Source organism: Manis javanica, chromosome 9 (genome assembly GCF_040802235.1).
Source record: "Manis javanica isolate MJ-LG chromosome 9, MJ_LKY, whole genome shotgun sequence".
NCBI lineage: Eukaryota > Metazoa > Chordata > Mammalia > Pholidota > Manidae > Manis > Manis javanica.
The window spans coordinates 3770322-3787908 of NC_133164.1; the positions used below are offsets into that span (position 1 = coordinate 3770322).

Consider the following 17587-nt stretch of genomic DNA (forward strand, 5'->3'; position numbering starts at 1 on the left):
AGTCAAAGAAAACAAGTACTGCCTCTGACACGGTTCCCCACACAGACCCCGCAGCCAGCAATACACATGCTTTCCATTTATTTCGTCAATACATTAGTGAAAGTAAAGGGTTAACAAGCCCTTTTCTCCTTCATGAAAAAAAAAGACCTCTGGTTAACCCCCTAGCACTGTTTCCTTGGAAACCTCATAAAAGTGAGATATTAGCTATGTTTCTAAGCAACATTTTGTGTGGTAAATTTGACCCCTATTGGTGCACTAAATCTGGACTGAGCAAACAGTGAACAGAGCCACACAGGCCGTGTGGGGAGTCTGAAGAGCGGCTTCTAAGTGGGATATGAAACTGGCATGTCCTCTGTTAGTCCTGGCCTCTATGCCCATGTGCTGTTCTAAAAGATACTGTTTTCTGTACAGCAGGAAGCAGCTAAGTCAGGGAGGCACCTGCTCCCACTCATGTGTCTTCTTTCCACTAGCCTGAGCTGTCACTTAGCAACAATACACCTGATGTGGACAGGATGGGTTTTCTAGCCTGTATCTTTCAACAAAGCAAAGAAACGCTGGAGACAGGTATGGTCTATTAGGTCTTTTAAGTGCAAATGTCCAGCTGAAGTCCAGGCCACTGCTGCTGGTCGTGCAGAATAAGGAACGCAATTATTTACCCCTTATAGTATGTTCCCAGGGGGCAAAACATTCATGAAATGCGTAGCCAAAAGGGATAGCTTATTTGCCAGGTTCTTTTGCAGGTTGAAATGCATTTACTGACACTTTAGTATCATAAACAAACAAGAGAAATTTAATATATTCCAAGTTAAACCTAAGATTATACTAATTTGAAAGGTGGTTTGTAGGGAAAGAACATCAGACCTGCAGAGCATAAAAACTTAGCCGACCAATGTTCTCTCATCTTCCAGATTTCTTCTACATTGTTACGTTTTTAACCTTATGCCTGCCTACATGTTAAATACCTGACTTACTCCCATTTCTCAATTCTGCCTTTGCCATGTTATCACACTGGCTCTCACATGTCAATATCTCTAAAACCTGTCTTATCTGTAGCTTTAACCACCCTCAGTAACTCCTTAACTACCTATTATCTGAGAATCTGATGTGTATCTCTCATAATGATGGCTCATAAAAAGCAAACGTCACTTGCTCATAAGTCCAATGGACTTTTCTCAGTCCTCAGTGCAACACCACACCCTTAAGTGGCCCCATGCACTGACCCTTCTCAGGTTCCAGTACACTCCAATTCGGGCTTCTCTCTCCGACCAATCCCTAAATGTAGGTATTTTCCAAAGTCTCTCCACTTTCTTCTTTCATTCTTATGATCCAATGACCAAACTTCTGTAAGAGTTACATCTACGATCCTAGTGTATCTGTTCTTCAAGTACCTGATGCTTCACTGACATCTCAAACTCATCCAAAACTAAGCACATCCTCCTCCTCCTCACCTGATGTTTGACATGCTTTATGTTAATAGTAAACAAACACGCACAAGGTATCAACATATTGTTTAAGAACACAGATTTGCTTCTGCGGCTCAATATATAATGGCATGCAAACTAAAATATAATTATGTGTTATGGTATCAAAAATAGGTACATTATTATAATATGTACAGGTCTTGTATTTGAATGAAAAAAGTCACCCTTAAAAATAATTTTTGTTTTTTATTTAGATGAAGTGATTAGAGGTGTCATACCGATATTAATTAGCACTTATCAAAAAATTATTAAAAGCATGACTAACTTTACTATAATTTATAGACAAAGTAAATATAATTACAACTGTTTTCCTTTTAAAAGAACAGTTTTGAAGTATTAGCAACATTTTGATATACTATATAAGCACTTCATCATATGAATCCAATTTATAGATCTGGTTATGGACTTGAGGACTTTATGGTCCTCATTATTTGGTTCAGGTTTAATGCTACATATGCTCTGTCTTGAAATATCAGCCCAGGGTGAGGTAGTACACAATAATCAATTTAAGAGTAAAAATAAAAACAATTTAAAGCTGTGACACTGTCAGAACCACCACACTGGTGACAATGTTCGCCTGGTGATAAGTCAGCTGAGAGAGTAATGGGCACACTCATTTGACCTCCAGTAATATCCCATGTGCTCCCTTACGTATGTGCTTGGAGGATTGCAAATGGTTCCATTTCTAAGGAAAAACATTTAAATAACTATTTTATAAGCTGATGCTTAAACAAATAGAGATCAGTACCAAAGTTGTGGGCACCCTCGAAGACACGAGGCCTCAGACCACACATATGAACCCCCAGGGAGCTCTCACACCAGAGGGGACCCTGAAGCGACCCCATGGCTGCTTTCCCAGCCTCTTCAGACCCGATGCATCTCAGCATACTCTTGAAGGTTAACGACAAGGCCCCAAGTATGTGCTGACCCCGGCTACATGAATCATGGTGCTTAGGCACTACAGACTGTTCAAAAGTTATAAATCTAGTCCTTGTTCTTAAGTAGCTCATGATCTACTTAGGAAACAGATATGGACACAAGTAACCGTATATTTCTAACATAAGCTCATTAATTATAGAGGAAATAAAGACCAAATAAAGATCACAATTGTCCTTAAATATAACAAAAGAAAAAAAAACCTTAACATGTACTCTACACAACATAATTTTAGTAATCTCTGGATTACATCACACTTGATTACTTCCAGTAACTAAGTGGGAATTTATGCATACTTTTCAAAAACAGGACAAAGTATAATTCCAGGGTTAAGAATTTCTCTTACTTTCCATCAAACAGCTGTCTATGCCACTTACTTTTATTAACTTAGCACAATTATTCACAGGAACTGGAAGTATTCAAGTGTAATCTAAATAGATACTTGGCAAGGCTACTGTAAAGAAAATTAGAGCAGTTGAACTGGGCGAACTTTAGGGTCTCTATTAAACCTGAGATCTCTCTATGCCAGTGGGTCTCCAAATCTGGCTGCAGACTCCTGAGGGCCTCCGAGATCCTTTCAAGGGGTCAAGATCAATACTATAATGACACTAGCTGCTCTTTGCCTTTCACTGTTTCTGACACTTGCAATAATGGTGCAAAACCAATGATGAGTAAACTCTGCTGTTGACTTAGCAAGAATCAAGGCAGTGACACCGCCATTCAGGAGCCACTGTGTTCGTTGCCACCATTCACTTGAGGGAAGGGGGAGGGGAAGGGTCAGCTCTACTTAGCAACGCCACTGAAGAAGCAGTAACAATTATTCATTTAGTTATATTTCAACCCATGAATTCACATCTTTTTAGCATTCTGTGTGACAGATGTGTGAGAAAGTGGGGAGGACACACAAAGTCATGTGAACTGAAATATGCTTGAATTTTGAGCTGAATTAGGTGTTTTTTTAGATGGCATCACTTTTACTCAAAAAGACAATTGCCCAACTATGCTTATTCAGACTTAGGCATTTGGCAGACATTTTCTGGAAAATGGATGAAGTTGCGGATGGCTTTCCTCAACTCAAAGATCGCTGATGGCATCCTGGTGATGACATTGACAACTGTGATTTCTGATGACCTATTAAATGTGTTAAGATTTGAAAGATTCTGCCCAAGAGAGCACACTAGTCTTTTCCAAATGACCAAAGAGTGGTATCGCAAAACCAAACATGAGTAAAAAATTCATTACAAGGTAAACCAAAGGATTTTAATGTGACAGAGACAAAAAGATCGTTGACACAGGTTTCAGGTTCTACAATGTAACAGACTTTTAAGAAGTGACCACCTATCGAGAATACTGTTCCCTTTACAAAAACAGATCTGTATGGGTCTGATTTTCTTCACATGTCACCTAAAACAACCTACCCTGAGAATGGATGCAGAAACATGATAACCAGCCTGCCTTCTAGTACACAGACATTAACGACATTTACAAAAGTGTAATACAATGTCATAATGCTTCCTAATTTTTTTGAAAAGACAGCTGTTTTGCATAAAAATATTAGGATGTTAATATGTACTGGATTTTTTACTGTCATTTTTTAAATTACAGTTATATATTTTACAAACTCCCAACTTTATGACACAATAAATATCTCTAAATGTAGTCCATATTTACAAAAATTCTTTGGCATCCTCAATAATTTTTAAAAATGTAAAGGGGTTCTACGACCAAAAAGTTTGAGAACCACTGTTCTGTACCACCTAACTATATAACCATATTGCCTTCCCGCCACCCCGAGACTTGTATCCTTCAAATTAAGAGTGATCTAATACATTAATTTAAATCTTTTAAACATTATAATATATACTGGTTACTAATGTTTGCTAGACACCGAAGAGAAGCATCTTTAATAAAAACACCTAATATTCTTCAGGTCCCCAAAGGTCATAAATATAAGACAGATGACAAGCTTTGGAGAGATGACCTTTCAGCCTGGCCTAGGGCTCTGCGTGGCCCCGAGTGAGGCTTTTACTCAGTGATTGCTGCTTCACACATTCTCCATCACAAGCCAAGTCCACATCTAAATCACATTATGAATGGGTATCACTTTTTTACTTTGGATCTAAGTTTCTACATTTGTAAAAGCAAGTGGTGACATGAATAATCCTTAAGGTCACACATAAAAATTAAAGATAGAGCAGGTATTACGTAATAAAAAGCATTGTCTTTACTAACTAGTATAGCAGAAAGTTATGTGACTTTTAACAGTAACTGAAGTTAGTGAGAGAGGTAAGTATGCACCCAGAATTAAAAGTGGGTCTCTAGAATTCTCAGATATGCACAGATGTAGTGATTTCATTTTGCAGTTGTGGTTTGTAAAATATTTTATTCATCATACATTTTCAGTCTCCTTCCCAGACCACTATTGTCAAAGTAACATATTTTTAAAGAACACACAGTTAAACTGAAGAAAATAAGTCTGGCTAAACAGCTTTACACAGAACAGTGTGTGTTTTAGGAATGTGTAGTTATGGGAGGGGAGAAAGAAAAGCCAGGAAATAAATATACAAGGAACTAACATGAGTTTCCATGAACTCTGAAGGGTTTGTGCTTTGTTTCGTTTCTTAACTTTGCTAATGGAACTCAGGGTAATCTCTCCAATAAAAAGTAATGTAAATGATGAAAAACAGATTAAAGATTAATTCCAAGTCTATGATAACAACCATCCTCATGCTTCTCCTTACCAAAGAGTATTACTCTCCCTCTGAGGTTGATAATCTATCCAGATACATTCTCTATCCAGCAATATTTTGTCCAAATATTGAAAACAAAGAATAACAAATATATCAAGAATTAAAACTCAGACTATGGAAATGGATACATTTTAATTGTCTGAATAACTAGGAGTAAAGCAGATAAATACATTCGTCTTTCAATCACAGATGAAATTATATTTTAATGAAGGTTAGGACTGACAATGAAAAGCAAATGCTAATTTTTCTAGTTATTTTTCAATTGCAAAAATTTATACTGTATTGCACAGTGTACTGATTTACTGATTCAGCCAACAGTAAAAGTTCTTTGAAAACTACAGAAGAGGTTTACCTATACCTGAATTAAATATGAATCCCCCAAAAACAATATGACTAAAGCAATTATAAATACAATTCTAAAATTCCTAAGTTGTAAGTATACTATTACTTTTAAGGGCCTTAACCCCCTCTCAAATGCATAATTTTCCAACAGCTTGTTTAAAAATAAAAACCGCTTATACGTTAAAAAACATACCTACAGGTGACGGAACAATGTGTAGGTTCAAGTAAAGACTATAGAAAGCGGAAAGCAAACTCCTGTGTCATTGCTAACATCTACATCATAGGGGAAGAATGAGTATCCCGTTGCTCAGACTCTGGTGGAATTTACAGCTTCCAATCACATTCCAAAAACTATAAAACTCAGATTCAGCCCTCCTGCATCAATCTATCTCCTTTCCTGCTAAGCACTGTAAAGTTAAGGAACCATGCCAGCTGCAAAGCTGAAACGGAAACACAAATAGCCGCTCTCAGTGTGTTGGAGGCACCACAGAATGAATTATCTATTTCCCTGATGGTTACCCACATGTCATCAATGATGAAAAAGTGTATATTAATAGTCCTATGGGACAAATGAATGATAACTGCCTATCGAGATGCTGGATAGTAATTTAATAGCTCAAAGAGCATCTTAAATTGGAATTTAAATCTGCCTGCGCATATCTCAAACATTACACTAGGCAGCAACACAGCACCATTTTTGTGCTTTTCCCTTCGCTCGGAGCGTGGAAGACCTGGCAAACAGACAACTCTGACGGAACAAAGATGACAGATTACTGTCACTATGGAAGCCAATCACAGTTTGTTCTGAGATTAAAAATATCTGTAATAAAGAAAATGGTTTAAAAAAAAGGATCCACAAAACTAAATATGCAAATAGTGTATTACAATTAAGATTGATAATAAAATTCAGGCAGTTTCCAGCTTAGAACAGGGTAACATTCTAAACAGTTTACTATAAACCAGATAGATGAAACTTCGAATTTATTTTCTTATAAAATTGATGTTACAGAAGTGATTCTCAAGCTAGTTCATAAATGCATAGCCCATAACCTGAAAATTCTATACCATTGCAATCCCAGCTGAATGTACTGCCCATAGGAGTTAACACATACATGAAACAATAACATAAAATGCAGTCATTTATTAAAGAGGCTATCATTTGAGGGGGAAAAACTCTTAGTTATTAGAACTGCTAGTCTTTCAGACCTATTCTAAAAAGGGCATATAAGGGCCTCAGGCATTCCTGAGGTGACTAAACAAGAATTAGAAAGATTGTAGAGTCTCTGAGTAATAACTGAGTTCTAAATTAATGAACAGAGGAATAGAAATTGATTCCCCTGAGATAAGCGACTAGAGCAGAGATCACAGAAAAATGTTAGGTTGGACAGTTTCCTGGACCCACCACTAAATTATATTGTTAATCCAGGACAACTTGGTTAGTAAATCTTCTCCTTCACGAGGCAAGGGGCTTAAAGTGCGCCTGAGAAGGCAGGCGACGTACCAAGACCTGCCTGTACAGACACTCCCACGCTGCCTTACTTTCTTCATTCCAAATTCACTATCAGGGAGAGGCGGTGAGGTGCAGTGGCGGGGGAGCGGCGGGCTCGGTCTCTTAGCAGCTAGGGGCTTTTCCAACGCGGCCTCACTAATGCATGCTTCCTCATATGTAACGAGAGACGCAACGTATTGAGAAACTGCCGAGGTCAAATACAGCCCATACTGTTAATAAATGCAGCTTAATATGCAGTTAATAAATGCAGTTAATAAATGCAGCTACTTCTAAAAGACGAAACGAGGTATTTTATTACCTCCCAGAGCAAAGTAAGTGAAAGTAAGTACAACCAGAAGTCCTGCTAGGCTTGGATTAAACAAAGGAGGAGACTCGCTGGAGAACACCTGCGCACTCACGCACGGGAACTAATTAGGGCAGCGCCGGGTCTTTCCGTCAGAACGCAGGCAGGTAGCAGCCCCTGCAGGAAGCCTTCCCTGGACCTCCGCTCGCCACTGCCAACCATTCCCTATTCTGTGCAAACGTGTGTGGGGGTGGGGGGGCACTTACTCCTGTCCTGTAATTCATCTACTTTACGAAGACTGAGTTGCTTGATGACGGTGACTTCATCTTATTCAACTCCGTGTTTTCAGCAGACAGCGTGCCTGGCACACAGTCTCTATTAACAGCGACCGAATCGAGCAGTCTATGCCTCAGGTAAGACAACCACGACCTAACGCTTATTTATTTATTAGAATAAAACTTAACCTTTTAGTAAAAGATATGTGATTAATCGCACCATACACACACACATAAATCCACGCCAAAAAAAAAAAAACCAGGAGAGGATCAATGAAAATCAAACATCAAAACTTAAAGCCCAGACCCTCTCAGGTAGAAGGGCTTTTGACGTTAAGACTTACTTTGGGTTATGACACCCTAGGTAACGACACTAGCAAGGCATTTGGCAGAAAATAAACGTTAACAAAAACCTACACAAAGCTGACTCCAATTGCATGGGGTGCTCGTGCTGCTCCTCAAACACCGCAAACTTGCCGCCGTGGCGCTCGCAGGTGTAAACCTGTGGGCGGCGTGGCCGGACCAGGGCTACCGGGCCCCGGGACCGAGCGGCTGGATGCTTCCCTCCCCTGCGGGCGGCGGGGGCTGAGTCCCGGCAGGGTTCGGGCACGTCACTGGGGCACCGCGGCCGGTCCCGGTCCCGGTCCCAGCAGCGCGCCTGGGTCCACAACAGGCGCTTCTCCGGGGCTGTCCCCGCCCGGAGGCTCCGAAACGGGTCCCGCGCTGCAAGGACAGGGTCCCGGCCGCCTGCGAGGCCCCCCGGCCGCCCTCCGCGGCCCGCCCCGCGCTTACTCAGAGCTGCTCGCAGGCTGCGCAGTCGGCCGCGAACTCGGAACCCGGCGCCGCGCAGCAGCGTCTTCCCGCGCCGCTCCCGTCGCTCCTCATCCTCACCCTCCAGCCGAGGGGCCGCCGCCTTCGCCACGGTCTGGCCCGCAGCTCCTGCGGCGCAGCGCTCCGCTCCCCCACTTCCGGCCCACGCTCGGTGTCGCCGGCAAATGCCCCCGCCGGCGCCCACCCCGGCTCTCCGCCTTCCTCCCCGACGTGGGAACCGGCCCGCCCTCTCAGGCATGCGCAGACACCGCGGCCAGGGTCGTCCCCGCGACGGTGGCGCGGACGGACAAAAACCCTCAGCGTCCGGCCGCTGCGCCGGCGTGTTCCGGGGTGCTACTCAGGGCCTGTCTGCCCACGCGGTACCCGGAGACCTCCCGGGTGAGAGCTCGGATCACCCCAGATGGCTCTAGGGGAAGCAGTCCCTACCGAAGAACGTGTGTCCGCCTGGTAGGGCTGGTAGGGGTACGGGAGTGAGTTCCAGTACGCGCTTAGAGCGCGTCCTTACGTGTTTAACTCTTTTCCCAGCCCCGCTCTTCCTACCTTGATCAGGTGGACCGTCAGGTGCGGGTTTTGTGAGACGATCTTGAAAAATTTAGAGGGCCATTTTAAAGAAAATGAAAGCAAAATTGTATTATTTTTGCAAATTTTACAAAAGCACAAACCATGGGGACATTGCTAGGGCCCTTCCTAGGGCCTTGGAAGTGGCCACACAAATGGGTTCCTAAAGCTGGAGCTTCATTAGCTTCCGCCAGTACCCCTGGGCACCAAGTTGTACTGCAGGGTTTATTCACAGATGCCTGTCTCCCCTCTCTTGGTCATTTTCTAATCCCTGCTTTACTTATACAGAGGATATTTCATAAATTCAAAAACAAATGTATCCTGCAAACAGATCAAGAGCTTGAAGTCAAAGCCAGGCTCTTGATAAAAGCTTCATTTTTGATCCCTAAAATGTGCCAGGCACTAAGGTAGACTACTTACATAAATAAGTAATAGTCATAGCAACTCTATGAGAGAATTAATGAAACACCCCTGATTCTCTTTGAACCAAGCATTAGAAAAGCTAAAATAACATTGGAGACTAGGATTTGAATCAACTTGGTTTGTCAGGTTTCGTAATTCATGATTCCTCTTACATCACTAATACACAGTGCAATGGCTTGCATTGTAGGAGCTCAGTATATGTGGAACAAGATACAAACGTGCAGACAAGTGCCCACTCATAAGATGGGCAATTATAGGGGTCTTCTAACAACACTGTTGGGTGTTCCTCCAAAGGAAATTGATAATTAAGTTCAATAGTGGATAAAGAAATTACCCAAGTCACAAAAGTGTCTTGTGACTTCACAAATCCATAATTGATTTCAGAAAAATGTTCAGATAATTTAGGTGAATTAGACATAGAAGGAAATTGAATGTTGTTCGGCTAAAAGGAACCATCTAGCTCTACCCTTAGCTAGCACTGCAAATTAAGTGTCAGTTTTGTAAAATGAGGTTTTTGTACGAGACAACTCCCAAGGGCACTTAACAGCTATAAAATGTTTTCTCAGCATCTGTTGCAGCAAAACCTCTTTCATCTTAAAGCAACAATGTAATAAGAGGAAATAATTCTAAAAGTTGTTTTTCCATCCTTATGGATAATTTCTCAATTCCCCAATGTGGAAAAAAGACAAACCATAAAAAAATATTAGTAGAAATCAACAGCTCTTGCGACATAAGGTCTGGATTTGTTTTCATACCTCAATCCTGCATACCTAGCACAATTACTGTATCATAGTAGGTGCTCAGTAAAGGTTTGCCAATAACTTTATTTTGAATCCTTGAACAGATACTAAAAGAATGCATAGTTGATTTCTGGGCATGAACCTGTTTATGTCTGTATGATGAATTATTTATTAGGCATTACTATGGATTATGTATTACTTCTGTATTACAAGACAAGAACTCACATCAAAGGTGCACCATCATGAAAAACAAATAGGAAAGGGCAGCTTTAGAGACTTGCAAAAGCCTATTTTTCCATTAAATGAAACAGCAGAAGTTTGGGGAGAGAAAATGCACTCCTCAACCTTGTTCACTTCCGCAACTAACCAGCGAGATGAGAAAGGATCCCACTGTTTGACACACAGGAAACAGAACTCTGTAAGGCAGTCACTTGCTAATGAGCAGGTCAGTAAGAGAGGACTTAGGCTCACGGTCCAAGTAAGGAGCCAGTGCACAGTGTTCCTGGGCCTCGCTCATCAATGAAAGCCAGGCTCTTGATAAAAGCTTCATTTTTGATCTCACGGGTCACGGGTCAGGCACCGCTTGCAAAGGGCACCGGCCCCTTTGGGAGGCTTACGGAAGCCGTGCTTGCAGTCGCATTACCGAGGTTCCCTCGGGTCCCGGGCAGTCTCGCTACTGGGTTCTCCTCTCAGCGGCCAACCGAGCGTCACCGCGCCTGCGCAGACCGCCCCTGTGTGGGCCTCAGGGCCTGATAATAGGTGCGCCTGCACCGCTCATCCCCATTGCGTCACGGCCCCCGGCGCTCGCAGGAGCAACTGGGCCTGCGCCAGGAGCAGCTGGCGGAACCGGCTTCTCGGCCTCGCGCTTCCGGCTTGGGAGACGCGCCGGCTGTGCGGGGAGTGCTGCGCCGCGGCGGGCCGGGCGCTCCCGGGAGTCCGTCGCGAGCCGGTGTGAAGCGTGGGCAGGCGGAGCTGGGCAGGCGTGGCCGCAGCACGGGCCGGGCCCCAGCGTCTTCCCAGTCCAGCAAACGCTTATGACCTTAGAAGTTCAGTTTTATTTTCGGACAGAAAGCCCTTCAGTTCGCAGGTGAGGCGCACGGCCCCCCGGCGGCCGGGCGGCGCGGGGAGCGGGTCTCTGGCTCGGGCGCTCGGTCTGGGCCCTCCCCGGGGGCCGGGCGGGGCGCTCGCGTTGGCGGCGCTGGCCCCCGGGGACGCCTCGGCTGCTCGGATCGCGTGCGTGCAGATCCCGCCTGGGGCCGCGGTGCGGACGGGGGAGTGGGCGCCGTCCGGGCAGCCTGCGGCCGCGGTCGGGGGGAGGCGCACGAAGCGGCCGTAGTTTTAGCGGAATCGCCTTATGTCTCTTCTTACGCCTTGTCTCTCATTGACCTCTGGCTTTTTCTTACCACTCGCTCGTTTCTGCGAGGCCCTCCCCAGCTGTCCCCAAGGGCCGTGGGACGTAGACGGTGTGAACCGATTGCCTCTCAGGGAGACACACCGTCTGGTCCGGGGTTGCACGGGAGAACCTTCGATTGCACCGGCCACTTTCTCTCTGAGAGCCTTGAACCACCCTATTCCCCGAGCACAGCCTTGCCGGGGGGCGCTGTGTCCCGGCGGGACCGCGTAGGCGCAGCCGAGTGGTCGATGAGCCATGGCTGTGTGCTAATCGCTCGTTCTCATTTTCATGAAAGCTTCGGTGGTTGTCACAAAGTGAATGAAGTGTGCCCCTCTCCTCTTGTTTGCTTAATATATTGTAATATTTATATTTTAAATGTTGCTTGGATCAACAAACACTATTTAGTACTAAAAAGGAATGACTAAACGCCAGGTACTACTGTGTTAAGAACCTTATATAAATTATCTGATGTCATCTTAATTTCTGTAGTAACCAACCCCATTTTTCACTTAAGCAGAATGTTAAAGAAATTCTATCATTGTCCCCCAATCACACACTGCACAGTTAAACTCAGATTGATTGGAATCCAGAGCCCTGAGCCCTAAGCACAAACTTTGGGGTTTTTTTTTACAAATCACAAACATAAGCTAAAAACCTCAGAATACAGAAAATGTATTTAGAGAAGATGTAAAAAGCAGTGGAAATCCTAACATTTCCTAATTTATGCCTACCTGTTTTATACTAATTTTGGAGTCCTTCTTAACACTATAGCAGTTTTAGGATACATGTGTATCCCCACTATTACCTAGATTTCCATATATAAGAATTTGATGGAAATTCTTTGCTTGGGACTTGAGGGAAGTTGACTTTAAGACCACATAGAATCTACAGATAGAGCATAAACTGTATACTAATCTTGAACATTCAAAGAAATACTTCATAACATTCTTCAGTTTATATATATATATTGTATGTAAATTGTCAATGTAACATTACATTGCCCTAATGCGCCAGCTTGAGGGAGCATGTTTTGAGAGGTAGAACAGGGGACACACATGTGCAGGTGGTACAGTTATGCAAACAAGACAACAAGAGGAAGCAGTTACTGCATTAAAAGATAAAAGTCTCAGAACGAAGTCTCCCATGGGTTTATCTCTTCGTCTAACTAACTCGGTAGAATTGGGTTTCCTTTGTCAAGAATTTGAGACGTGCAGCGTTTTTCCTTAAAGGCCACCAAAATGGTTGTTGTGAAACTTTCCTAGTGCAGTCATAGCTCGTTTAAACCAAACTGAATCCCACCAGGTGTATTGGGGTGCATGTATATGTGTGGGTGTCCAGCCCCTGTCCTTCCCTAATGTCCTTTTCAAGGAACTCAACTCTAGGCACAGTAATTCAGAAACGAAACTACTGTGTGCCAGGCGCAGTTGGCATAAATTGCAACACAGTTTCCAACCTCCAGAGACGGACAGTTTAGTAAATTAGCTGTTTGCTTTCTTGTCCTGGATATGAATAGTACAGCCTTGTGCTGACAGTGTATGTGATTGATTGTTGTTTGCTGGGGTGGAGCATTTCATAGTCTCTGCACTGCAGTGGATCGCCCCAGCCCCCCTGCAGCCGCTCTGCCCCCCTCCCACCCCTGCTGCACGGGGGTGTCCCAGGAGCTGACACCACATGTGAATGCTGCTTGATGTTTCTGGGGCACACGTTTTTACTTGAAGTCTTTCCTGGAAAAGTTATTTTAATGTACAAAGTTTAAGGCATATTAAAATAGCTCTGATATCCTACAGATTCAAATAGAACACGGTGTGAATATATAAAACCTTAAAGAATTTCCTACTTATGGTGCCCACTTGAGGAAATAGTCTAGACTTTGGCCCAGCAAGGTGCTTATTCTCTTTCTGGCTTTAGAAGATAGTTCAGTGAAAAGCCCTGTCTCTTGACATTTTACTTTTTTGTTTTATTTTTGTTGAAGCACTTAGCATCTTACAGTTAGTTCCCATTATCCCTTTTTCTTTACACAGTGTCTGCTCTGTTAGGACAGAAGCATACTGTGTTGGCCTGTAGCTTGGTGCCTGGCTCATACATAGTCATGAATGGCTGGGAATATGAACAAAAAATTTTGCTATTGAATTTGAAATTATAAAACTAGAAGGAACTATGATAAAATAGAGTTAAAAGAGGTCGGTGAAGTCAGAGTTTCGGGGGAGGGTATTTGAGTTGGGTTTTGAACGCCGGAGTGATTTCATAGCTAGCAGGGAGGGACGGAAGGGTAAACACAGATGTAGGCTTTGCTGGAAGAAGAGCATACCTGTTTTTCTGTGAAGGGTCCTATGTATGTATGTCTACAAAAACAAATTTCAATTCAGTAACAAGCATTTGTTAACAAACATCTGTTTTAAGAAGTTTTGTATCTGGTGGTCTCTGACAGAAAAAGAGGAGGAATACAATTTTTCAGAAGCCCAGAAATGAAGTAAATTGAGCCTCATTTGTTTTTCTGTTATTATTTATTAGCAGTAGTCCTCTTTATTATGCACAAAGTCGATAAGGAATAGAATAATTGATTCAATAGAAGTTGGAATTTTAGGGAGAAAGATAACGGAAATGATCAATTTCAGTATTGTACATATAGTGAATGAGACTAGTAATGCTTTTTGATAATAAATACTAAGTAGATTGAAGTAAAATAGGCAATTTTCATTAAATGTAGAGGTTGAAAAAACATCATTTATAGCATTGATCTATTTTCATTTAGTAAACATTAATAAACATTTATTAGAAACCAGGTATTCTCTGTAAGGTCTTTATATTAAGTATCTAGTTGAGTTTTATCTTTTACTTAAAGTTACTCTCTTTTTGTTTTATTAGTTAAACCAGAGAATTCACCATCGCTTCTATGGCTGCCTCACAAGCTTCACAAACTGTTGCATCTCTTGTTCCTTTTGCACATTTATGTTCAACTTTAGAACGCATACAGAAAAGTAAAGTACGTACAGAAAAAATAAGACACTTCAGGGAATTTTTAGATTCTTGGAGACAATTTCATAATGCTCTTCATAAGAACCAAAAAGATGTCACAGACTCTTTTTATCCAGCAATGAGACTTATTCTTCCTCAGCTAGAAAGAGAGAGAATGGCCTATGGAATTAAGGAAACTATGCTTGCGAAGCTTTATACTGAATTGCTTAATTTGCCAAAAGAAGGAAAAGACGCACTTTTAAATTACCGGAAACCTACTGGAACTCGGGGAGATGCTGGAGACTTTGCAGTGACTGCCTACTTTGTGCTGAAGCCAAGGTGTATTCAGAAAGGACATTTAAGCATACAGCAAGTAAATAACATCTTAGACTCCATTGCCAGCAGTAATTCTGCCAAAAGAAAGGACCTAACAAAGAAGAGTCTTCTTGAACTTATAACTCAGAGTTCAGCACTTGAACAAAAGTGGCTTATACGGATGATTGTAAAGGACTTAAAACTTGGTTTTAGCGAGCAAACTGTATTTTCTGTTTTTCATAACGACGCTGTTGAGTTATACAATGTCACCACAGATCTGGAAAAAGTCTGTAGGCAACTGCACGATCCTTCGGTAGGACTCACTGATATTTCTATCACTTTATTCTCTGCTTTTAAACCTATGCTGGCTGCTATTGCAAATATTGAGCGAATTGAGAAGGACATGAAACACCAGAGTTTCTACATTGAAACCAAGCTAGATGGCGAGCGAATGCAAATGCACAGACATGGGGATGAATACCAGTACTTCTCCCGAAATGGATTTAACTATACCGATCAGTTTGGTGATTCTCCAAAGAATGGTTCTCTTACACCATTCATTCATAGTGCATTCAAAACAGATATACAAATCTGTATCCTTGACGGTGAGATGATGGCCTACAACCCTAATACACAAACTTTTATGCAAAAGGGAAATAAGTTTGATATTAAAAGAATGGTAGAAGATTCTGATCTGCAGACTTGTTACTGTGTTTTTGATGTATTGATGGTTAATAATAAAAAGCTAGGACGGGAGACCCTGAGAAAGAGGTATGAAATTCTTAGTAATATTTTTACACCAATACCGGGTAGAATAGAAATAGTGCAGAAAACACAAGCTCATACTAAGAAGGAAGTAGTTGATGCTTTGAATGAAGCAATAGATAAAAGAGAAGAGGGAATCATGATCAAATACCCTCTGTCCATTTACAAGCCAGACAAAAGAGGTGAAGGATGGCTCAAAATTAAGCCCGAGTACGTAGATGGACTGATGGATGAACTGGACATCTTAATTGTTGGGGGCTATTGGGGCAAAGGTTTAAGAGGGGGGATGTTGTCTCATTTTCTGTGTGCCGTTGCAGAGAAACCCCCTTCTGGTGAAAGGCCATCAGTGTTCCATACCCTCTGTCGTGTTGGCTCGGGTTACACCATGAAAGAACTGTATGATCTGGGTTTGAAGTTAGCCAACCATTGGAAGCCTTTTCATAAAAAAGCTCCACCAAGTAGCATTTTATGTGGAACAGAGAAGCCAGAAGTGTACATTGAGCCTTGTAATTCTGTCATTGTTCAGATTAAGGCAACAGAGATTGTCCCCAGTGAAATGTATAAAGCTGGCTGCACATTGCGTTTTCCACGAATTGAAAAGATCAGGGAGGACAAAGAGTGGCACGCGTGCATGACTCTAGACGAGTTGGAGCGGCTTCACGGGAGAGCGTCTGGGAAGCTGGCGTCTAAACACCTTTGCGTAGGTGATGACGATGAACCCCAAGAAAAGAAGCGGAGAGCTGCCCCAAAGATTAAGAAAGCTATTGGAATTATCGACCACTTAAAAGCTCCTAACCTGTCTAACTTAAACAAAGTGTCTAACATATTCGAAGATGTGGAGTTCTGCGTCATGAGTGGAACGGACAGCCATCCGAAGCCTGATCTGGAGAGCAGAATCGCAGAATTTGGTGGTTACATAGTGCAGAACCCAGGCCCAGACACCTACTGTGTGATTGCAGGGTCTCAGAACATCAGAGTGAAGAACATAATTTCTTTAAATGAACATGATGTTGTCAAGCCTGTGTGGCTGTTAGAGTGTTTTAGGACCAAAAGCTGTGTCCCGTGGCAGCCTCGCTTTATGATTCATATGTGCCCATCAACAAAAGAACATTTTGCCAGTAAATATGACTGCTATGGTGACAGTTACTTTGTCGATACAGATTTGAGCCAGCTGAAGGAAGTGTTCTCAGGAATTAAAAATGTTGGTGAACAGCCTCCTGAAGAAATGGCTTCTGTGATTGCTGACCTAGAACATCGATACTCTTGGGACCATTCTCCTCTCAGTATGTTTCGACACCACACCGTGTACTTGGACTTGTATACTGTTATTAATGACTTGAGTACCAGAATTGAGGGAACAAGCTTAGCTATTACAGCTTTAGAGCTTCGATTTCGTGGAGCAAAAGTAGTTTCTTGTCTGGCTGAGGGAGTGTCTCATGTAATCCTTGGAGAGGATCATACTCGTGTTGCAGATATTAAAGCTTTTCGAAAAGCTCTGAGGAGAAAATTTAAAATCCTGCGAGAAGGTTGGGTAACTGATTCAGTAGATAAGTGTGAGTTACAGGAGGAAAGTCAGTATTTGGTTTAAAGCCACCTGTTCTACTGAGGAACACCTCTGATCAGGCTGACTCACTGCAACAGATGGTAATGACAAAAAACTACGTTTTATTTTTCTCTCTTAAAATGTATGCTTAAGCAGTGTTTTTACATACAGGACAACAAAAATTTTAACTTTTGAGATAGAAAAGACACTGAATGGCCCAAGGCCAAGAAAGAAAAAATTCTTTTAGCATTGTATATTTCATGATTTTTGTAATTGAGATAAAGTACAGCTTAAAGAAGAGATATTTATATGACATCCTTAAATAACTCTGGAATTTTTATTCCAATAGTAATAAAATACATTTAGAAGCTCCAAGAGTCATCAAAAGTATTGACCACAGGATTTTCTGACACCATATCAAAATGTTAATACTTTTTACCCAATAAAAAAGCATTGCAAGAAAAAAAAAATGTTACAGTTGGACTTT

General features: G+C 42.2%; 2 protein-coding genes across 10 annotated transcripts in view; one reads left to right on the forward strand and one right to left on the reverse strand.

Moving 5' to 3' along the window:
- The window catches only part of ABHD13 (abhydrolase domain containing 13), a 74019-nt gene extending 63934 nt beyond the window's left edge, over nt 1-10085 (reverse strand). For 4 of the 9 annotated variants that reach the window (XM_073212372.1, XM_073212370.1, XM_073212371.1 and 1 more), the window contains exon 1: nt 8370-8507. Coding sequence is in view for 2 of the 9 variants with exons in the window: in XM_073212375.1 (XP_073068476.1) it covers nt 8370-8646 (277 nt within the window). In the remaining 7 variants the exon portion in view is untranslated. The other 5 variants (XM_073212375.1, XM_073212374.1, XR_012120977.1 and 2 more) reach the window with 4 other exon arrangements.
- Nucleotides 10086-10267: 182 nt separating this feature from the next.
- LIG4 (DNA ligase 4) lies at nt 10268-17264 on the forward strand. Its single transcript, XM_017664648.3, has 2 exons — nt 10268-11216; nt 14388-17264. Exon 2 carries the CDS (start codon nt 14416-14418, stop codon nt 17143-17145), a length of 2730 nt encoding a protein of 909 aa, XP_017520137.3. The 5' UTR covers nt 10268-11216; nt 14388-14415; the 3' UTR covers nt 17146-17264.
- The last annotated feature ends 323 nt before the right edge of the window (nt 17265-17587 follow it).